This window comes from Leuciscus leuciscus (genome assembly GCF_965113295.1).
Source record: "Leuciscus leuciscus genome assembly, chromosome: 9".
NCBI lineage: Eukaryota > Metazoa > Chordata > Actinopteri > Cypriniformes > Leuciscidae > Leuciscus > Leuciscus leuciscus.
The window spans coordinates 20134171-20158161 of record NC_138733.1 but is presented as its reverse complement, the minus strand read 5'-3'; the positions used below and the strand labels follow the sequence as shown (position 1 = coordinate 20158161).

The window sequence follows — 23991 nt, the reverse complement described above, 5'->3', positions numbered from 1 at the left end:
ATTACGAGATTACAGGCAGAAGTCATTCTTACCAACTAAACGATTCACTCTCACACAGAAAACAGATGAAAAACCAGATAGACACACTTTCCAGACATTCCAGCTCTTTAAAATAATTTTGCCAGACACCAAAACTGCTTCTCATTTTGTAGTTAGCCAGTATTTCAGACCAGGCGGGCCACACATCAGACTTCCACCGTTTGTAAAGTAGCTTTGCAGTGTTATGAGAAGCTAGCAACAGCAATATCTAGGTTAGTTAAAGAAAAATAAATAAATAAATAAATAAATAAATAAAAAACACCAAAAAAGAAACCTCCCCTGTTGTTGCTGCCTTGTCGTGGTGGAGAGGCTTGTGTGCCTCCGTGACCCTGAAGACTATACCGGCGGGGGTTATAGCCCTGGCAGGTACTACCCAGCCAGGCAGTTTTCAGGTTAGAGGCCAGTCTAAAAGCAGCATTGCCATCACCCATTGGCAGTAGGATGATTGGATGAAGATTGGGCCGATGTATTTGTCATACATATGAATGGTGTTTCTGCCTATGCAAATTAGGACATATTCAATAAGTGTGGCGCTCATTTGCATATTCAAATTCATTTTCAAAGAAACTTGTAATACAAAAATGTTTACTTTTCATGGGTACTTTCATTGTGTAAAGTTTCATTTTGATAGGAGTAAAGGAAAAAAACAGCCCCATTGGGGAGTATTGTTGCCTTATTGGCACACATCTCGGATTGATGAGAATTTAACATATTTCCTCAACTAGGATTTCTTAGGACTTTTAGTATGTTGTTCTGGACACCTCATAGAAATGATCTGAGCTGCAAAAAATTATTTTACAATTAGTCTGTCGTAAAACGCTACTTTGCCTGGACTATTAAAGGGATAGTTCACTTTGAAATTAAATTTTGGTATGTTTTAGCTTACCTCAAGGGCATCCAAGATGTAGGTGTCTTTTTTTCCGCAGTAGTTTCAATTTTGATATTTTTAGGTCAAACCGTTCTTGTCTGTCAGTCATATAATGCAGGTCGATGGTCACTAGATGTAGATACACTAGATGTCGCATTGGCTACGGTTTCGTTCCAATGAACTGCAGTAGCCAAGGCGACTTCTATTGTATATATCTATACCCGCCCGCGCTCTCAGATCACTTGGACGTGGCTGTGTACAAGAGGTAAAAACGATATAAATACTGTTCGTTTTCTCACACAAACCGCTCGTTTCGTGTCTTGGGCCATCAATGTGTACTTACGATGGGGAATTGTTTAATTTGGACGATGGGGAATTGTTTTAATTTGGACTCTGTGCATGCTCTTTGAGACAGTGACCATCGACCTGCATTATATGACTGACAGACAAGAACGGTTTGACCTAAAAATATCAAAATTGAAACTACTGCGGAAAAAAAGACACCTACATCTTGGATGCCCTTGAGGTAAGCTAAAACATACCAAAATTTAATTTCAAAGTGAACTATCCCTTTAATTCATTGGGTGATTCCGGGGAGTTAAAGCAGAATTTGAGGTAGCATTGTTTTGACCCTAATTACAAGTTTCCAGCAGCTTGTTGACCGGGTTGTCCACCCAGGTTGTGATCCTCAGACATCATAGATTTCATTTTTATATGACAACCTTTTACAGCAGCCCATATCTGCTAAACCCCCTTTGCCCCCTGGGTAATTACTGTTTTACAGCCTTGGCAGTGACATCGATTTAGTGTTTTTGCAAAGTTTGCTGCATGCTTCTTTATTTGTAGATTTTTTTCACATCTTTATATGCTGGAAAACTTTTATTTATTTATATTTTTTCTATACTGGAAAACAATAAGCATTTCAAAAAGTTTTAAATGCTTTTACCTGCAAAAAGATTAAATATATGCAAAGAGTCAATATTTACAGTGTTGACCATTCTTCTTCATAACCTCTGCAATATGCTCCAGCATGCTGGATATCAGCTTCTGGGCCAAATCCTGCTGATGGCAATCCATTCATGCATTATTAGTGCTCACAGTTTGTGATAGATTCTTTTGAGGATGGAACACAGGTTGGATGAAGATCTGGGAAGTTGCCTGCCACGGTCCATGGATCCAAAATTTAAATGCAATGATCTCCGGGCCACTTCATTGCCTTGTGACATGTTGCTCCATCATGATATAGAATGCACAGATCATCACCAAATTGCTCCTGAGTTCAAGAAATGTCAAACAACTGCGTCAAGGCTGGGATGATCAACTTTTGTTAGAATGCAGTGATTACATATTTCTTATTCATGCATTTTATTTTACCAGTAAATGTTTTATTAGCTCAAAATAATTAAGAATATTTATTTATAAGAATATTTACCAACTGTTTGATTTTGGATGCGTTTTATTTTTTTTATGAATTATGTTTTAAACAAATGATTTACTGGAAGAACAAACTTGTCCTGAATAAGGTCTACACAATAATAGTACATTAAAATCAATATTTTTGTTTACAAGCAGAAAATTCTAGATTGGTTGGCCTATGCTGGACATTAGCTGACAAATAAAACTTCCAAAATATATGTTTACTGTCTAGTCCTAACAATATGTCTACTACAATGAATCTACTTCTGAATGAGCAAAAGCCATCATTCATCTCAACTGCGCCATCTATTGTTTAATAATGGGCAGTACAGTGAATTAATTAATTTCCCTATTTTGTCAGGCAGTGAATAAAGAGCTTTCACATATTTTTAAGAATGTATGTAAAAACAAAGAAACTGGCTAGAACACTCTGAGTCTGCACTGGTTTAATTTCCTACTCAAACGTGGGTTGAGCCATTTGGGTCATTTTTTGGGGTTATTTGTTCCATGGTTGATTACCATGGAACCATGGGTCCAGTGGCTGGGTCATTCTCTTTTGGCTATGAAAAACCACAGAGAAACAGCCCATCACGTGTTTCGGCAACACACTTTAACGAGAATCAGCACCATTTCGGTGGAAAAGAACGGTTGATCACACGTGAGTAAAAATGTTACTTTTTAATGTTGAATGTTTTTGTCGAAAATGTTGGTTAAACAAGTTTAAATGTTGGTAAAATTGTATAGGCTTCACGAGTAAAAACGAAGAAATATAGTGTAGGCCTATTTAGAACTGTATTCAACCAACATAAAGTAGCCTACGTAGGCCTATCGTGTGGATTATCCGCAGCGATTATCCACTAGTGCTTTGCACTGCCTGTGGCAGTCATCCAGAATTCACTGAACCTCAGTTACATACGTAACTAGCGATTTTCCACATTAAGCGTATTTATTATTAGATATTAGTAGCCTACTTATTAATTAGATAACTTACTAGTAGGGAAGACCGGGGTCAGTTGCAACACTTTTTGCAATTCTCTCAGTTACTCAGAGACTATTTGGACTAGACCAACCAAATTTGTATATATTAAACTTGCATCTGTCTGCTAATTACCCATACCATTTAAAGATGATTATATATGACATATCGTTCACAGTATTTATATGAATGGAAGAAGCCAGATGTTGCAACTGACCCCAACCCAGGGGCGGTTGCAATATGTTAAAAAATACCTTAAATTTCACTAATTAACTCAAGCTTTTTGTCTCAATGAGCATGGAATTCTGAAAATATTAACTGTTTTAGGCCTACTATAATATTATATTATTATTTTTTTTAAATAATATTATTGTAGCCTATAATTTATTTATTTAGCATATTTATCAAATAACAGTTATTGAGTTTTGTTTGTTCATGTGTAGAACATAGGCCTACATAGATTCAGTGTGCAGGTGTTACAGATGCTATTCAATCTCTCCATATTTCAGTGTCAGACAGGAAGAATTTAACAATTTGCAATGCAACAAACTTTTATTAAACATGCAATTTATAACATGTTGCAACCGTCCCCGACCCTATCAGCCATGACAGAACATCATATGCCTGCTAGACACACTGACTTTGACACATGCTAACCATGTCACTTAGAAGTCAACAAAACAATAATTCAAACTAAGTAAGTTTTGATTAATTCATACAAAATGTCAGGAGTCAGGACAGTGTGACAAAAATATATCTCATGAAAAAAATTACTTTCATACCTCCAAAACAAGTTTTATTCAATAAATGCAGCAGCAGATGTTGAATATGTCTACTGTCTTCTTGGTGGGGGGAGGGTCTAGCTTGTTTCTGACTGGAGAAAAATGACATGTTGCAACTATCCCCTGTTGCAGCTGTCCCCGGTCTCCCCTGCCAGTGCCTATTAAATAGATACTAGTACTTATTCATTAGATACTAGTGCTTATTTCAATAGTGACTAGTAACTATTCTTTTGTTACTAGTAACAAATGATTTTTTTTGCCATTGACTTGTATGGGGATCTGTCATTCAGATATCAACTATTCAGTTTTGACTAGTATGTATTCCAACTGTGACTAGTACGTATTTATTAGATACTAGTAGTTATTTATTAGGTACTAGTACTTAGATTATTTTATTTTCTAGTAAAAAAAAAAGTACAAAAATCTATCTGTAACCTTATCTTAGAAAACAACATTTATCTGAAAAGTGTTTCAACTGTCCCGGCTCTCCCCTACTTGGATATTACACTTTTCAATTAATTGAATTCAAGTAGGCCTACATTTAGATTTATAACGAGTCTGGTATGGTTCTCGATTTACTGTATTGATAAACAGGAATTCCACCATTTGCGTCAGCTGTCTCCGTAATCCTCTGTAAAAAGGGAAAATCACTGCATGGCATAAATTCTAAATCTGTTAGGCAGGCAGTTTATTAGCGAAAGGACAATCACACTCGGGCTCAGTACAAGGCAACCGTGCCTAGTGTGAGTATGCCCTTACAGTTTTTAGAACTGTATCTTTATTATTATCGTTATATTTATCTTTGTCTCTGGGTGAACACAGAAAGCTGGCTGTCAGTGTGCGAGTGGGCCTACTGAATTTGAGTTCTCTTTCATGGCGTACTGCACTTTTATTAACTATTTTTAATATCAAGCACATCTCGCTCTTTATTACTCAATTATCCATGATTCTTTATCGTTCTAACATGTCAAGCAAAGTCAAAAAAAAAAAAACTATCAAGACTGACTGGCTAGCTTTAATGTCCAGTGCTAGTGCTAATGCTATTTTCTCCTTGATAGTGGTCTTTTTTCCCTTCATTTTTATTAAAGGGCGATTTGAACGGTGTTTCATTCTAACCTTAATCAATTAGTAAAAATGACCTTTACATCCTCACCTTATCTTATGCTGCCTTCACATATCAAAATTACTGTGAATGAGTTTCCTAGTTGGAAATTGGACATGAACGCCCTTGCCATATTTACTACTGGGAAACTCACAGATCATTTTTATACCCAAGTTTCCGAGTTAGGTGTGCCATAAACTTTAAACATGGCGGAGGAGAAAACTGTTGAAGCTGTGACAGGAATGATTTTTTTTCCACAAAAGCTAGATCACCTTGTTTTAATGTTAAAGTAAAAAAGTAAAACAACATGTATTAACTAGCTCAACTCAACTAGCCGACTATATAGATAGATCTGTAAATGTTTATAATGGTTGTCAACAAATCAAACAAAATTAATGATCTTCAATAGATTTTAGCTTTAATAAGATTTCCCCAAGAAACCTGGTGTCCTCATGATTTCTATTCTTTCCAACAGCAAAGCACTTGAATAAGAGAAGCTTGTAATCATGTCACGACTTCAGAAATTGGAAGTAGGAAATTTCTGATTGCACATGAAGACAGCTTTATTCCTAATTTCTTTAGGAATCCAGAAAATTCACTCACCCAATTATAGATGGAGTCATACATCTGCAGCTTACGTGCAAGAAAGTGGCACGTTGATACAGTGAACTGAAAGTGAACTAGTTGAAACAGGAAATCAGCAGCCTAATAAAGAGGTTGACTACCAAAAAGTATTTTATGTATTTTGAAAATACAAAAATTCTAAGATTAAATGCATTTCAATACAAAATACATTTGTTTTTTTTCAAAGGCTTTTAAATACAAAATATAAAGTAGTATTTTGTATTACAAATACATATTTTAAATACATTTATTTGAAATTCTGCCCATCCCTGTTTACAAGCTGTTTTATCCACGGTTGAAACATTGATTGAGCAATTACATGAGACATCATACATTTCAGTAGGTTGTACTGGATTTTTAAAAACACACCCTCTGATGTTTATTCATGTTTAGCTGTTTTGTGCTGTAACTAGTCAAAAGGATGAGATATCAAAAGTAACCTGCTCTGTCTTGTCTGTCAGCGCATTGTCCTCTGTTTGCTCTGTTATATATATTTTTTATTTTTTTTCACAGAATGAATATAGACTGAATGAAAATTTAGTATAGGAACATTTATAGAATGATGTGAGAGCCTGAGAACAGTGTCAATTTTTAACCCAATGCTTTTAGAGTGAAAAGGACTACATCTGCTTGTATCAATTCATACCCTAAATGATGATCTAGAGCACAACTGTTTATACATACATATGCACACACATACATACATACATACATACATACATACTATATATATATATATATATATATATATACACATATACACACACATATACATATATAATAGTAGTATTAATTAAATACTTGATATAAACATTTTTATCAAGTATTCATTAAAAACTACACACCTTTTAAACACACCTTTTGTATTTGTTGGGTTTCCCCAAGCTGTGGTGAGATTTTAGTTGCATCTATGTGGTTAAGATGAAGAAATGCGTATCGCATGTGACATCAGAGATAGGATCTTTTAAGCTCAGTTGTTCTGCTGACAGGTTTTTTTTTCTTTACCTTATCGTGATACAGGGCATTTTACATCTTTCACAACCATTCTGTTTTGCAGGTCGACTCTCTTTGCAGGTAAGTGTGTCTACATGCATTAAGAGCAACTTAAAAGAAATATCAAAGAAATATATATATATATATATATATATATATATATATATATACACACATATATATACATATATATATACATATATATACATATACATACATATATATATACATACACACACACACACACACACACACACACACACACACACACACACACACACACACACACACACATATATGGGACATCAAGTTAATAGATTTGTGACATTTATATGTGTTACCATTCAACATTTTTATAATTCGATTTTGTAATATGATACATGATTGATCATTTCTAAAACTAATTTTAAAAAATCAGATAATCGATAGCTGAGAATGGATATTCTGCTATTTTAATTAATTAAAATGTTGCATCTCAGCAAAAAAGCATTACATATTTTCATTCTGTCTCATAACTTGCTATCAGTTGTTTACAATGAAAGTGAGAACATTTGAATACATGCCCGGTTTCACATAGTGTCACAATGTAACTTGTGGTTTTCTTTAGGTCTTGCAGATCACATCATTAAAAATGTTTTGGCCCTTGTCAGTGGTTCTGGCTCTCATCTCAGTGATTGATGCCTGTCCTATACCATGTAAATGTGAAGATATTGACATCATAATATGCTCAAGCCAGAGACTTCAGGAGGTCCCTTATCTGCCTCAGGGTACCAGGCAATTATATGCTACAAATAACATGATTGAAGCTCTCCCAAACGAAGGTTTGGAAGAATTGTTGGTTCTGGACCTCACCAAGAATTCCTTCAATATGTCACTGAATACCAACTGGCAGAACATGAGCAGACTTTCAAAACTATTTCTGAGTGGAAATGAACTGAGTACATTAGGACCAAGACAATTTCATGGGTTGCTGAACCTCCAAGTGTTGGATCTCAGTGACAATTACATTAAAACTCTTCCTCAGATGTTTCTATATGGTCTGACCAAGCTTCAAATCCTCAATTTGAATATGAACGAAATATTTAGTTTATCTTATGGGGTCCTGGAGGGAGCTCCTGCCCTTATGGACCTCCATCTGAAAAGTAACAAGATCGAGATGATCGAGGTGGATGTATTTGAGAACTGCACCCATCTAGCTAAACTCTATATGTCAATAAACAACCTAAAAAGTGTAGGCAATGGGAGTTTTAAGGGTGCCATAAGGCTACAGCACCTCGATCTTAGTCGAAATGGACTAAATGCCATACCTACCAGTGTCCTTCAGGATACTTCAAACCTCACTAGCCTCCATCTTGTAAAAAATTCCATAACTTCAATTCCTGAAGACATTTTCTTTAAGGTTCCAGCACTGAGGTATTTGGATATGAGTCATAATGCTCTTGTTTCTATGTCTGACGGTTCCTTCAGAGGTCTTTACCAGTTGGGCGCATTGGATTTGAGTTTCAATAAGTTAGGGACACTTACGCCACATGTGTTTCAAGACTTGGGGAAGCTTGAGTTCCTTAATTTGTATCACAACAATCTGATGTCCCTTCCAAACATCGTGTTTAACAACTTAAGCAAGATAACTGAGCTCCAGCTGGACAACAATAATATCTCTGCTATTCCACAAGACCTCTTTCACCCACTTTCAGCATTGCATGATCTACAGTTGGACAACAATCACATTTCGAAGCTCCACTCAAACACGTTTGTGAAGCTGAGGAAGCTTAAGCATCTCGATCTTAGCAACAACACCCTCGTGAGGATTCCCAAGGACCTCTTCAAAAAGACACATCATCTGAGGGATCTCAATCTGGAGAACAATCATATCCACTCCATTCCAAAGTTGTCCTTTAAAGGTTTAGTCAGACTACGGACTCTGAAACTCAGCAACAACCGCCTGGCAAGTCTACCTACAGAGCTACTGACTAACCTTAGTCGTTTAAGGGAGTTAGGGCTGAACAACAACCAGATAGAAACCATCCCTATTGGATTTTTCTCAGGTCTTATGAACCTGACGGTTCTAGATGTGTCCAACAATAAGTTGCATTTCATCTCCTCTGATATCTTCAAAGACCTGTTCAAACTGAAAGAGCTGGATCTGAGCTTTAATACTCTCAAAAAGCTTCCAGATGACATCTTCACATCTTTGAGAAGTCTCACAATGCTCCACCTGCAAAACAACCAGCTGACACACTTGCCCACCAAAGTGTTTTCTGCTCTAGCCAATTTGGAAGAGCTCCATTTGGACAGAAACCATCTCCAGCATATTCATCCAGCACAGTTTCAAGGCTTAGTGAAATTACATGAACTCGATATCAAATTTAATCAACTGCGCTCATTGGAAAATGGGACTCTGACGCCTTTAGGAAACCGAATACTTATCCATCTTGACGGGAATCCATGGGATTGTTCTTGTGTGTCCATTCTGTATCTAAGTCAGTGGTTTAACAATAATACTCAGTTGGTAAAACCTACACCCATGTGCTCCTCTGGCCAGAATCTCTACTACCCAGCTCTTTTCCCATCATCGTTATCAAAGCATTGTACAAGTTCAGCCTGCTTCTCTTTAAATATGGAGAAACTGTTGGTTCTCACTGTTTTCTTTCAGGGTTTGCTTTTCTTATGAAATTGCTGTGCTATGCTAAACGACCATATGTGTGGTTAAAGTGTTGAGAACAGAAACCACCACAGCTTCTGTAGAAAGGATTAATAATTTTAACATATCTGAAATGCAAATGTTCATCAGAGAACATGACTATATTCCATTAATCACTGAAAAATTATGTATCTGAGATTTAACGTTTTGCATTATTGTTTCATAAAATAAACTGCTATGCTGAATACTTGCAGCCTATTCTCTGAGTGTGTGACAAGACAAAGCGTTTAAAGAGGCCACATGCTGATGCAGCAAGAGGGGATTTCCTTTTACTCATTTCAGAACCCAGATAATCAAATTCTTATGCACTCACGCATTTTTAAAAACTACATCTCAAGGCAAAGATGTACAACCGGCTGTAAACTGTGGTTGTTTGTCTGAAAAACTAGGTTGGACCAGATTTGTCTTCATAGATTTTTTTCAGATTTCTTCATAGACGTTTTCTGTGTTTCTTCATTTTATTGGCCCAAGCTTGTAATTAAAAATTGTTCTAAGGATGACAATAAACTTACAACTAGGATATTAATTCATATTTATGGATACATTAGATTAATTTGCAACTTCTGTACAACTGACAAATGTTTTGTCTGTTTAGACTACCCCTTTTTCATAATAAAATCACTGTAGTTTTTAAGAAACAGATAGAAATAATGTTCAAGTAACAAGTAATAAATGTAACTTAGATAGAGGCTAGCTATAATGGAAGATGAAGTCTATTCAGGAAGGGTGGAAGATAAGGAAATGCATTGAAACATCTATATCTAAATTATATTTTACTAGTTTTTTGTTTTGTTTTTAAGTTTCTCAATGTGGAAGATTTTCAAACAAGTAACACTTTTTTTTTTTTTATTGAGTTGAATAATAATTAATATAGAGAAAGTCAAGAATATCCACTACCAATAAAATTGACTTTTTTTGTGACCAAGTCAATTTTATTAATACAGTACTGCCTTGACTAATATTCAAGCATCTAAATTCAAAATGAATATGGGAATAACACATCACTGTTGTTACAATCCATGCAACCAACTAGAAACAAGACATGATATTGTTGACTATATTTTATTATGTAAATAAATAAATTTAATAAATGTATTGCTCACATCCTTAAGTTTGTTCTTAAATTGAATTGAAAAAAAAGAAAAAAAGAAAAGAAACTGTGTCTGTAATTGGATGTTCTGATTTGATCAGAACAAAATCACAATTATTTTTCATGTTGGTTTTTAAGACTGTTTTGCAAGTTATGGAGAAGCAAAGCCAATCTAATTTCCCTATTTAAAAAATATAGTCCTACAAGGTAACAAAGATTAAAGAAAGTGTTTAAAAAAATATAAAAGTTAAACAAATGTAAAAAACATCACCCACCTTTATAAGCATAGACTAAAAAAGACTAGATCACTAGATAATCTGATGACTTTGATTTATTTGTTGATTTTTAAGAGCTTTACAGTTTATTTCACATTAATTTGAAGATTCTACATTAAACAGAATTTTATGAGGGAACTAGTGTACTGAAATATTTAGATCAAGCTAAAAAACTGAAAATTAACAAAGCACACAGATCCCTGTTAAAACACAAATAATCCTGTTAGTTAGTTTACCCAAAAATGTAAATTCTGTCATCGATTACTCACCCTCATGTTGTTCCAAACCTGTATGATTTTATCATTTTGTGGAACACAAAATAAGTTATTTTGAGAATTTATTTATTTTTTCAATGGGGTCCAAAGGGGGGTGTTTGGGAAAAAAAGAAAGAAAGCTGTATCAAGAGTAAACAAGGACAAAATGTTCATTTTTGAGTGAATGATCCATTTAAATCTATATACATTTATGGCACCTCAAATTTCTTAGATAAGCAAAACTCTTCCCACACTTGTCACACATGTATTGCTTTTCCCCAGTGTGAACGTGCATGTGAGCTTTGAGCGAATTTGACTGGTTAAATTCCCGCCCGCATGTGGCACATCTGAACGGCTTTTCTCCGGTGTGTATGCGCTGATGTCGACGGAGATTTCCCAACGTGCAAAAACCTTTTCCACACACGTCGCAATTAAAAGGTCTTTCGCCGGTATGCAAGGTCAGGTGAGCTTTTAGGCAATTCTGCTGCCGAAATGTCTTCCCGCACACGGAGCAGCTGTAGGGCTTCTCTCCCGTATGAATCCTCTCATGAGTTTTCACACCAGCAACACTCTTAAAGGACTTTCCGCACACACAACAGCTGTATTTGGTAGCGACGGTGTGTTGATGGTGATGGTGAGATTTCAAGGTGTTAATCGAGTCGAGGGTCTCTTCACACACGATGCAGGCGACTGGAAACTGTCCCGCATGAATAGTGAGATGCGTTTTTAAGGCGTTCGTGCAACCCAAAACCACCCCGCATACAACACAGCCATGTCCGGTTTGTCCCGTTTGCTGTCCCTCATGAAGCCGAAGCATCCACTTCTGGACAAAGCCCTGCCCGCACAATTTGCATTTGTGCGGTTTCTCACCGGTGTGAGTTAGTTTGTGCGCCTTTAGCGAATCGAGCTGGTTGAAACTTCGCTCGCACGTCTGGCAGGTGAACGGCTTCTCGCCTGTATGGATTCTCTGGTGCCGAAGTAGATTGTTTCGAAAGTGGAAGTTCTTCCCACATACGTCACATTTATGCAGCTTCTCTCCCGAATGCACGACCAGATGCTTCCTGAGACAGTAAGCTTGATGAAAAGACTTCCCACAAACTTTACACATAAAAGTCTTGTCTTCATTATGAATCCTCTGGTGATACATCAGCTGTTTATGTTTGGTGAAGGTCTTGCCACAATGACTGCAAGCATAAGGGCTCTTGTCAGTATGAAGCTGGTAGTGTACATCCAGATTGCCTTCACTGCCGAAACGCCTACCACACTGCGAGCAGCTGAAGGTTTTCTCTCCCGCCGCATGAATGACCCGATGAGCTCTCAGCAGAACGAGTGAGTCAAATTTCCTTCTACAGTGTTTACAGCTGAACACTTTTTCTTTCTTACGACTTCTCAGCCGAGCACGTCTGCTTCTTAAGATGCTCAAAGTTCTAGATTCTTCCTCATCATCACTGTCCTGCAACACCACAAACACAGAATGGTTGCTGTTTTCTGCACAATCAGGTGACTCCTCATCCTCAAAGATCAAAGTCTTCTGTGTTTTAATGGGCTTTTCAAAACAGAAAAAGAGAACAATTTAGAATAGATCAACATGAAAGAAATGTGTTATTGTGGTATACACTACCGTTCAAAAGTTTGGGGTTGGTAAGATGTTTTTTTTTATGTTTTGTAAGATTCTGAAGTAAAGATTTTTTATTTTATATTTTAAAATGTAAATTATTCCTGTAATGTCAAAGCTGAAGTCTCGGCAGCCAGTATTCCAGTCTTCAATGCCACATGATCCTTCAGAAATCATTCTAATATGCTGATTTGGTGCTCAAAATATCTTATTATTATCAATGTGGAAAACAGCTTAATATTTTTGTGGAAACCGTGATAAAAAACATTTCAGGTTTCTCTGATGAAAAAGAAAGTTAAAAAGAACAGCATTTATTTGAAATAGAAATCTCAATAGTATCACTTTTAAACAATTTAAAAGGGTCATGAACTGAGAAATTTTGACATATAAGAGGTCATAATAAAAGTTATAAGAATACCCTGAAAGTTTCAGAACGGAAAACTTCCTTGTTAGTCCAAAATCAATTTTTATTGTTACCAGGCCCAGCGAACGACTCGCCCTAGAGACTGTGCCTCTAAAGGTAGTGAAAACACCACACAACACTGTGAACAGAGTAGATTCACCACACTATAAGGTAGTGAAAGTCTGCCTCTGCATAAGAAAATCAAAACCACTGACGGCGTTAGTGAGATGAGGAAGAGAGAAGAGCACAGGGTCACTCACTGGACTAAAAATAACATAACCTCCAAAGGATCCTAATGCTAGGAATGTGGATATTTATTTTCAACAATGTGAATGTCTCAGTTGAAAATTATTTATTCGTATTTGGTACATTTCACTGGATTCTTTGGTAAATCAGTCCGCAAACTCATCGCAGGCTTTGCAGACTTTTACAATATGGACTCAACAGTATTGCCACAACATGTAAGTAACCATGTTCATTCTAATGCCTGATCTGTGACCAGTGATTTCTGATGTTCTTTGCCTTGTCGGTAAATCAAACCAGTGACTAACAGTCAACTTCACATTGTTTCTCTTAGTAGGGTGTAAATAATCTGTTATTTAAACTGATTGAATTATATATAGAAAACGATCAAAGAACGCTCCGCTTACAAGAGCTGTAGCTGTCAATCAAACAGCGTGTTTCTAAGTGACTAAGTGAGTTCTGGACTCGCACCAAAATTCCCGTAATAATCAACGAATCTCTTATTTACATTGTGTTTGCACTGTTAGTTATGATGAAAGCATTAGTGTGCAGAAATCGAGTTGCAATGACGAGATCGCAACACACATGTCTGTGATCGGCTACATGCTCATCACTGCAACCTTTCATGCCACTATCTAAATATAATGCCACAGATCTAATTGTAATGCTATAATTATCACTTTTCACGAGTAGTTAACATTGAGAGCTGTAGGGGTGACCCCGAATAGTCGAAGATTCGATGCTTCGATAGGAGGAGCCTGATTCGACTACCGATCTCACGGTCGAATCTTCGCAGAGGTGTTATGAAACGAGGATCATGCCACTTTGGCTATATGAGGGCGCTCAATGTCTGATTTCACATAGAACTAGCTTTTATGTAAATACGTTAATATTCAGCCTATTATGATAATGCTGTAGGCCTATATAAAAATGTGCAAAGAAAGAAGCTTTTAATAAATATTTTTTAACGTGCGTGAATAAATCCAAACACCCCGTGACAGATTTAAGTTTCACTTTCAATCCGTGACCGACAGAGGAGCGTCTTCGCGGCAAGGATTTAAATCTTTAACAATGTCTGGGATAAGAAAATCTAAAGTGTGGATGTACACGATTAGAAAGGATATTCTCCAAGGCTGGATTTAGCATCAGGAAAACCATGATCGCACTTCTGCCGGCCAACGTTAACATGTTTCACGCATAGACTGGGTTTCACATTAGAATGTATTTTATCCGCGCGCACAATTTGAAAAGACTCCAACGGACAGACAGAGTGAAAGACGTTCAGGATTTGTTCTCTCGATCAGGTACAAGTGATTTCAAAACTTTTCAGCCGGTTCTAATTTTATTTTTGGATGCTGTGAACATTTTTAGCTAAAAAGACTGCCTCTCCAGTTTAGCATTTATTGTTGTTTCTGCAGTTAAAAAGACAAAGTTGAAAATTCTGGCTACTATCGTTATTTTAATAATTTCTTTATTTTTATTTTATTTATTAATCTGTCAGGGTTATCTAATCTAACTATTTGTGGCTTGTGTTTTGAATGTATGTTCCCCTGCACTTTAGGCATTTTGCACACATTTGCTCCTCATCCTGTGACTTGATTCTGATTTATTTCGTTTTGTATTTTTTATTTATTAGAAAGGTATATTCTGTTCTAATTTAATTTAGTAAATTAATTGTTTATTATTTCGGTGCATCGATGTTGTGCTGTAGGCTGGCCTGCTCGCACAGGTAATTTAGCCGATTTAATTTGATTTGCATGTGAATGTGAAATGCAAATCTGCAGTGTGGCCTTTCTGGAGTTATTTATGTTATTTCTTAGTTTTACTGATCAAAAATGTTTTTATACATTTTCTTCTATATCTTTGTGTGATTTTCTGTACATCGCGGCTTTGAAACGTTAAAGCCCCGCCCCCAGCCCCACCCCCATACACATACACATGATTCGACTATTAGTCGACTATAGGCAAGACATGACGATTCTGATTCGACTATGAAAATCCATAGTCGGGGACAGCCCTAGAGAGCTGTAATAGTAAAAACGTGCTAAAAGTTTGAGACTTCCACATGTAATACTAGCTATTTCATATGCAAACATGTCAGCAAATCACAGCAGTGGGCGTTTACAATGAAGTCTCACAACAGACACAGAGCGTTCAAATCAGATGCTAAAATCAGGCTAGGAAAAAACGCCTTTTATTTCTAAATTATGACCATTTTTTAAGTAAAAATCATACTAACATTATAAGTGCACCCCAGGAAACATTATGAAACAATAAAACAATGCAGTTCATGACCCCTTTAATATGTCCTTGTTTAATAAAAGTAATAATTTCTTTTAAAAAAAAAAGGTATAAAGAGATATTTTACTTTCAGAACCCAACTGTTGTGATCTATTATGTGTGAATAACTTACTGATCTCATATGCTCAGTGTCTATGATCTCCTCCTCCTCCTCCCAGCTCAGAATGATATTCTCCGTAGAGACTGCAATGGCACAACGGATCATACATCTTAAAGATTTGCTCTGAGAAGCATAGTGGTGTGAATGAAGCAGAAGTAATGAATCTCACCTAGAGTAAGCTGGTCACTGGACTGACTTCTGAAGAGAGCACTGTCGGTTAGATAAGTCTCTCCCTGTAGAGTCTTCTGCCGGTTCTCAATTTGCTTTAGTGTTGGTGTCAAGCTGTCCTGTGCACTGTCCTGAGTCGTTTCAAGATGCTGAAGTGCAGAGAAAAGCTGGCATATTTTCTCCACAGCTTCCTTTGCGTTACGTTGTAACACACAGTTCAGCTTGGTCTAAAATATAGAAACAAATAAATTATAAACTAGCCTAAATTAAGCTGTCATTCATTAAGGGACCAAAAATATTTGCTAGATTTTTTTTTTTTCATACAATAACATGGATAACAGATTTGAATGGTTAAGATTGACAAATGCAATCAAGACTACAATTGGTGAACAAACTGAGAATCTGGAAAGAGATTATTTATCCTAATTTATGTTACTAGGGTGTCACAATATCAACGAATGAACATTTTATCATTTTATCATTTTATCTGACCAATTTATCAGTGACCCCTTTGATTTATTGCCATATCTAATTAAACCATGCAGGTTATGATACTGTCTATGGTTATGATATATGGCTAACAAACAAACGTAGCAACTAGCAAGCAAACATTCAGTCATTTCGTAAACTTTTTGCTCACTTACTGTAAAGTCCAGCGTGACAGACTCGTTTGCTGTAGTTTCTGTCAGTGGAGGTATGCCTAATAAGTCCACGAATGTAGTCATTTCTTTTACCGTGTCCTTTACAAGCGTCTCCAAAACAGAGACAACATCAGACTCCAAAAACGACATTTTTCTCCTGCTGCTGTTTTGGTGACAGATATTATAATTTCAATAAAGCCATTACAATCTTCGTTTCCTGTTCTGTTCTATTCTCTTGTATTAAACAGCGTTGTGGTTGTGCTCTCTGCTGCCCCTCACTGGACTGGAGTTTATTTGCATTTCAATTGTGTGTGTGTGTGTGTGTGTGTGTGTGTGTGTGTGTGTGTGTGTGTGTGTGTGTGTGTGTGTGTACAGGTTTGGCTATATATATATATACACATATATAAACAAACTTTTATGTTAGATGTGATTAATCGATGACGGCACTTGGTTATATTATATATTTTAATATTTTCAGGTAAAGTTAAGAGATAGCCTGCTAGATTTCTCTGCTCACTATGTGGGTTTAAACAGCCACTTCTATGAACTTGTGACGTTTAGACTAAATAGGGTTTTTATAATAAATTAAAATGATATCAATAAATAATAAATTAAAAGACACACGTCCTATTCCGTACGAATAGGGCTTTATAGTGCACGCGACGTCTGATTGTTCTAACCGAGTTTCTACATTTATCAGATGTTATGATTTCGACCATATGCGTTGGCGGCATCTGTTGGTGGATCAGCCTCATTTCGACGTTGAATCGATGTTGTATTTTTGACGTAATAACGTTCTGATGTACTGATCAAATAGTGGACGTTGATTCATCGTTGAAATTTGATCGACGACTGATACTGACGTACCAAACATAGACGTTGAATCGACGTCTGTCTGCTATCTGGGCAAATATTAAAGATTAAGTGGACATTTGTACTAAATGTTATTTGGCCAATATATATTAAACAAGGATTTGAACACGCTGTAGTGTAGCAACTACTAACACCAGGCCGTTGGCACCCTCTGCAGGCATTTTTTATAATACGTAATGTACGAATTATGTTTATATTAGTTTATATAATTTATTTTACATGGTGTATTTTAACAGTGTCGTTCAATAAAACCCATTGCCTATGATTACTTACTTTGATATACATTTTAAAGGCTGTTGTTCACTTGGATCTATTTTTATTACCACAATTTTTATGAGATTACTCAATTAATCGATGGAATAATAGGCAGAATACTCAATTAATAAATTAATCAATAGCTGCAGCCCTAATCAGTTTGACTTATGTTCTAATATGTGTCAAACTGATAAGGGCTTCAGGCTGCAGCTATGCAATTATTTTATCCTTTTTGTGTAAGAAATATGGAGGGAACAGAAATGACGGCCAACATAACAGCTGTCAGATTCCATTGCCCACTCCCATTATGAGAGGTGTTGATATAGTGGCTTAAAAAAAGGCTGATTAATTTTTTTGTGCGGATGGAGCTTAACTGCCATCAGTTTAAAAAAGAATTTAAAGTTTTTGCCTTTTATTATGATAGGACACTATGAGATCAATAAAAATCCACAAGTCGGGACTCAAACTCCGGTCGTCCAAAGCCCAAAAGTACTAAATGTCAGTGGTAGTGCACTGACCACTTGGCTATTGGGGACAACTGTTCATAAACAGTTTGATGAATATTTGAACCTCACTGCTAAGAAACATGGGGGGAACAGAATCCGATGGCAAATAAACCAGCTGTCGGGATCCGTTCTCCCATTATGAGAGGTGTTGATGTAGTGGTTTAATGGAAGTTTATTCTATTCTTTGTGTCGATGGTCCTTGACCAGCATCAGTTTGATATATATTAGAACCTCTTTACGTAAGCAACATGGGGGGAACAGAATCTGACCGGAAACATACCAGCTGTCGGAATCCGTTCCCCCACTCCCATTATGAGAGATGTTGATGTGGCTTAAAAAAGGCTGATTTTATTTTGTGTGTGGATGGAGCTTAACTACCATCAGTTTAAACAATTATTATTAGTAAAAATATTATTTTTTATTATGACAGCACATTATGAGATCAAGAAAAATCCACGAGCCGGGATTTGAACTCGGGTCGCCCAAAGCCCAACAGTGCTATAAGTCAGTGCACTGACCACTTGGCTATCAGGGCCAAATTTTTGTCATACACTGGGAAGGACACCCGCACGAACACACTGGCATAGACACACCGGCACGGACACACTGGACACGGACACCGGAATGGGCACACTGGCACAGACACACAGGCACCGACACGGACACACCAGTACTGACACCGATACGGACACGGACACAGACACCGACATGACACGACAAAAAAGGTGACTGAGCATTACAGCCAAACTAATGTCCCTTTTTTAAAAACAAAGCCTTACAAGGTAACAACATATAAAATAAAAAAGATTGCCAGACATTTAGGCCAAAGTGGCGAAGATAAAAAGATAAAAGATAAGAACAAAGATACACATTACATATTCACAACATACAATATACACATTAAATAAACAATGCTTTATTTTTTCAGCTACAGTAAGTGTATTTAACAGAAGCATTCAAGAAAGAAATTAAATGAACAAATATAAAAATAAAACAACATAGACTTCACTGTATAAATTACACATTGATACTTATGAAAACTACTATTAAAGTTCTCAGAGCAGTGAGTGATTTTCTCTTTGTTTTTTGTTGTTTTATTAACATTAAAGGGATAGTTCCCCCAAAAATGAAAGTTGTCATCATTTACTCTCTTAAATTGTTTTAAACCCACATAAGTTTCCCAGTGACTTCCATAGTTCCATTTTCCTACTATGGAAGTCAATGGGGACCAGCAAATGTTTGGTTAGCCATATTCTTCAAAATATCTTCTTTTGTGTTCAGCACAAGAAAGAAATTACACGTTTGTAACAAAATTAGAGTGAGTATATAAGGACGGAATACAATTTTTGGGGTGAACTATCCCTTTAAGGACAAGTGGCAGCATGTTAACTATTTGGCTACTGTCGCTTTAAGACCGGAAGCATTTTAATATACACGCATTTGACAAGCACCCGATTTTCTCTCAAATCTTTGCTTTCACTTTAGACATAACCAACTGTGTTTATGTAAACCTTGTGTGTTTTTGACAGTATTAACCCAATAAGGCTCGAAATTTCATTTACATAGATGATAAAACAGACAATAAAATTACAAGGAAAAACTTTTTATTTTTTGATAAATAAATACAGTCAAGCATTTCTTGTAATTTCCACAAAATTATTTATAATCCTACATAAAATCCAGGGACCTGTAGGTAGACATTACTCAATTTAGTCATTTCAGTTCAGAAAGCTGAAATCATTTAAAGTGGAGCGCATTTGTGATCTTTGAAATTTCTCTGATAGGCGAAACTTTTCCAACACTTAGTGCATGTGTACGGCTTGTTGCCAGTGTGAATGTGCATGTGTGCCTTCAAATTGTTGGGCTGTGTGAAACTCTTCAAGCAAATTTCACAGGTAAACGGCTTTTCCCCGGTGTGCACAAGCCTGTGTCTTTTCAAATTGGCCGATAAATGAAACGCCTTCCCACACGTTTCACACTTGTGAGGTTTTTCACCGGTATGAGTGCGTATATGCATCTTCAGAGAGCTTGACAGCTTGAATCTCTTCCCACACAATACGCATTTGTGAGGCCTTTCTCCTGAATGCAGAAACATATGGGTTTTATACGAAGCCCTCAGAGAAAAGTCCTTACCGCAGATCTCGCACTTGAAAGGTTTCTCCCCCGTGTGGAGCTGCTGGTGCATCCGGAGGGAATGTACGCTGCTGTACTTCCTGTCACATAACGTGCACGTAAACGGTTTGCTGTTGTCCGAATGCAGCTGCAGGTGAGTTTTCAATGCGTAGGCGGAGCTCAGGAACTTCCCGCACACGTCGCAGCGATGAGCGCTGCTCTTATCTCCCGGATTTCCAATTTGATTGTGTGTTAGAATATGGTTCCTTAGGACATAATTATACTGGAATGTTTTCCCACACATTTCACACATAAATCGCTTCTCTCCATGCACTCGCATGTGGCCTTTGAGAGTGCTTCTCTGATTGAATCTTCTGCCACACACCTCGCAGACGTAAGGCTTGTCGCCGGTGTGAATGAGAATGTGGCGTTTCAGAGTCCCGGAAAGCGCAAAACTTTTCCCACAGATGTCGCACGTGTGCGGCCTCTCACCCGTGTGCACACGAAGGTGGTGTTTCAAAAGTTTATGGTACTTGAAGGTCTTATTGCAATGGCTGCACTTTATCGGCCTGTCACTGGAATGAATTCTCTTGTGGTAGTTTAACGTGCCAATCAGGGAGAAACACTTCCCGCAAGTGTCGCACCTGTACGGTTTTTCGCCCGTGTGCACCCTTTGGTGCATGTATAAACTTCTTTTGATTGTGAATCCCTGTCCGCATATTTCACAGGTAAATGGTTTGACTTCCGCATGGACCAGCTCGTGCGCTGCGAGATCCCTGAAGCTCTTTCCGCACGTAGCGCAGGGAAATTTCTTCTTCTCGAACTTCTGCGAGTGTTTGCGAAGGTGAGTCTCTAGCGCTCTCAGCAGTGTGAATTTCTTCCCGCACTTTTCACAATTGTGCGGCCTCACGATTGAATGCACACGTTTGTGCTGCACGAGAGAAAACATCTTTGGAAAGGCCTTTCCGCACTGCTCACATGCAAAAGACTCTTTGTCCCGTGGCTTTTCAGGTTGCTCGGTTGACGTCTGCAACACGCCTTCCTGATCTTCAGACCAGCCCACGTCATCGGCAGCTGGCAAAATGAAAAACATTACATCAACATCAATCATAGTCTATTCATATATTCACAGTTTAGCAAAAAAATGGAATAAAATAACAGTGAAGCAAAACTTCTTCAACTTATTTTATTTCAGTTACTTGCCATTCAATTTTGTTAAAGTTTTTCATCTAATATTTCAATCTTGATTTCAGCTTGTATTTTTCAGCTTTATTTGAATTAACAAATTTTTACTTTTGAATTAGATAAAAGTAGAGTAGGCAATGTGTGCGAAGGTATAGAAATGCATATGCTGACAGGCAGGTAGGACATCCTATCATAGCATTCGGACTGAATGCAATGATTGGACAAAAACATTTTGTTCCTGAGACTTCCACAGAAGATATACGTACATGTTTTAATATTTAGACCACTTCTATTTTTGATTGCTATCAGGATGTGAAGAGAGTATCAAACTCATTAAAAACTTATTTTAAAAAAACTGCCTACCCTACCTTTAACAATAACAACACTGACATGTATACAATAATAATGAATGTAAGTGTTGGTAATGTATAACAGCAGCAGTAATGATTTAGATGCTCTTGACACAATGAATGATTGCAAATGGTAAAGAGGCTGAGTAATTTCAAACTAAAAAGTTGGGACTCTTACCGTCACTGATGAATATTGTCTGAATGGCTTCTTCTGCTCTTTCCGCCACCATAAGACACTGGCTTGCATCACCGTCCTGTGCATGCTATAATTCACATTACATGTAAATGTTTCAATCAACATTTAACACACTGTAAGTTATTTCCTCAAAATAAATTTCTCTTTAAAACTGCACAGTATTCATTCACCTCAATGCTTGAAGGTTGCTGCCGAGACGTTGCTGCCAACTCATTCAGAGGACTCATAGAGAAAGATATAGCATCTCCTGTGAGAGAGGAACACAAAACAAAAATGACCACAAATAAAAGATAGAGAGTGCTACATCTGCAAGTCTCTAGAGTGGCCTGATACTGAAATCAAGTACCCTGAAACTCCTGGTTTAGGATACATGTTGTTCCACTGAGGTCACGTCCCATCTGAGAAGAAGTCTTCCTTATGTCATCTCGTCCATTCAAACACATTTGTGCTGGAACTGGTGCACCAGATGAACAGTATCTGAAGAGACTGCAAATCTTCTGCACTGCTTCTTTGGCAAACCTATCCATTATGGAATTAAGCTGCATTGAAATGAGAAAAATGCAATAATTATAAATATAAAACCTTGAAATTATACGTTTAAAAAAATTGTAAATACAACAAAGGAAAAGGCACAGTTTTCATAGTCAACAAAAAAAAAGCATTATGATAATTACAACAATTAAAAATGTAATATAATAGAAACAGCAAATATCTAATATATAACTAAATATAGGTTTAAGAGCTTTAGAGGAGACATGCAAAGATTAAAGAGTCAGTCATAAACCTTAGTGTAGCCAATTTCATGTTTAAAACACAATAGAATAGAGAATAGAAAATCATGTATGAATAATACTATAAGTTAATTACCCAGGCTGTAAACAAAAGGAGGATTCTTTCACTATTTTAATAAACAATCAAATACAACCATACACGTTAAAGTTCTAATAACAGACTTTCATACCATATGAATCTGAGTATCGTCTGATTTGATGGTGAGATGAGATTCATAGCTGCATGTAAAAGTCTTTCGTATCTCCAGTTTAGCAGTGTCCGTCAGTAATGACATAACCAGAGTGGTTTGACTCTGAAAAAGCTCATACCGGGCCATAGTGACCACAGTTAAGAGACGTGCATGCACGTAAATCCAACTCAGTTTGTGTATGACAACTAGCCAGAATCTTGAACTCCCTAGAAAAGTTGCACTGGGCAGTAAAGTACTTCCTCTTTGTTTTAAAATAAAAGTACCCGAATGCTTGCCATTCGCCATACAATTTGGTTATGATTAACAAACAAAACAAAAGGCTTATAAACTTGATCCAAAAAATAAGACCCATAATTGACCTCAGTCAATACAAAATATTTCTCAGAACAAATATACTTCAGAATGAGGTAAGAACTTTTTCAAAATAAAAGTCTCGGTCAAAGGATACTTGCTCCAACTTCGCTAATTACAAAATAAAATAAAATAAATCCAAATTACATTTTTCTTTAATTTTTTTTGTGTTGGTTTAATAACAAGTGTTCCCTCAAATATAATTTTTAATAACAAAGAGCATTGAACACTTTTGACCATTACCCTTTCTGTAATTTGTGATGACTGTCACTGGATAATGATTTTTAAAATACGTTCATCGGATAAATTCGTTGAGGAACCATTCCGTTTTTTTGAATATTCATTGAAAAGCATAAATCTATAACATTATTCGAAAGCATCTTCACAAGACCAATGATGAAATCATTAATATCAGAGCTTACTTGAAACATTTAGATTTAGCCACTTTCAGACTTGGAAAACACAATTTCCTCAATTTAAAATTTCCAGGTTTTTCATAACCATTTACATAATTATTATTACTCTGTGAAGGCAGATACCCTGATATTATGCATCAAATCACTTGATATAGGTCCATATAATTGAAAATG

At 36.6% G+C, this 23991-nt stretch overlaps 2 protein-coding genes and 1 long non-coding RNA gene across 4 annotated transcripts; 1 reads left to right on the top strand and 2 right to left on the bottom strand.

The window, feature by feature from the left end:
- Nucleotides 1–623: 623 nt before the first annotated feature.
- On the bottom strand, nt 624–6415 carry LOC309506094. The gene is made up of 2 exons (XR_014208634.1): nt 5787–6415; nt 624–2180 (listed from the first exon to the last, which is right to left on the bottom strand). It is a non-coding gene; the product is annotated as an uncharacterized lncRNA (long non-coding RNA).
- Nucleotides 2837–11210, top strand: LOC309506090 (uncharacterized protein). Of its 2 annotated transcripts, XM_082179652.1 has the most exons (3): nt 2837–2981; nt 6865–6881; nt 7408–11210. In XM_082179652.1, exons 1-3 carry the CDS (start codon nt 2852–2854, stop codon nt 9469–9471), a joined length of 2211 nt encoding a protein of 736 aa, XP_082035778.1. In that variant the 5' UTR covers nt 2837–2851; the 3' UTR covers nt 9472–11210. The 2 variants fall into 2 exon arrangements, with proteins under 2 accessions (XP_082035778.1, XP_082035779.1); XM_082179653.1 differs by lacking the exon at nt 2837–2981 and having other exon boundaries at nt 6690–6881.
- On the bottom strand, nt 11203–23877 carry LOC309505792 (uncharacterized protein). The gene is made up of 10 exons (XM_082179250.1): nt 23030–23877; nt 22415–22607; nt 22239–22315; nt 22051–22135; nt 19969–21411; nt 18744–18831; nt 16595–16769; nt 15952–16177; nt 15795–15865; nt 11203–12666 (listed from the first exon to the last, which is right to left on the bottom strand). Exons 1-10 carry the CDS (start codon nt 23333–23335, stop codon nt 11320–11322), a joined length of 4011 nt encoding a protein of 1336 aa, XP_082035376.1. The 5' UTR covers nt 23336–23877; the 3' UTR covers nt 11203–11319.
- Between the last annotated feature and the right edge of the window lie 114 nt (nt 23878–23991).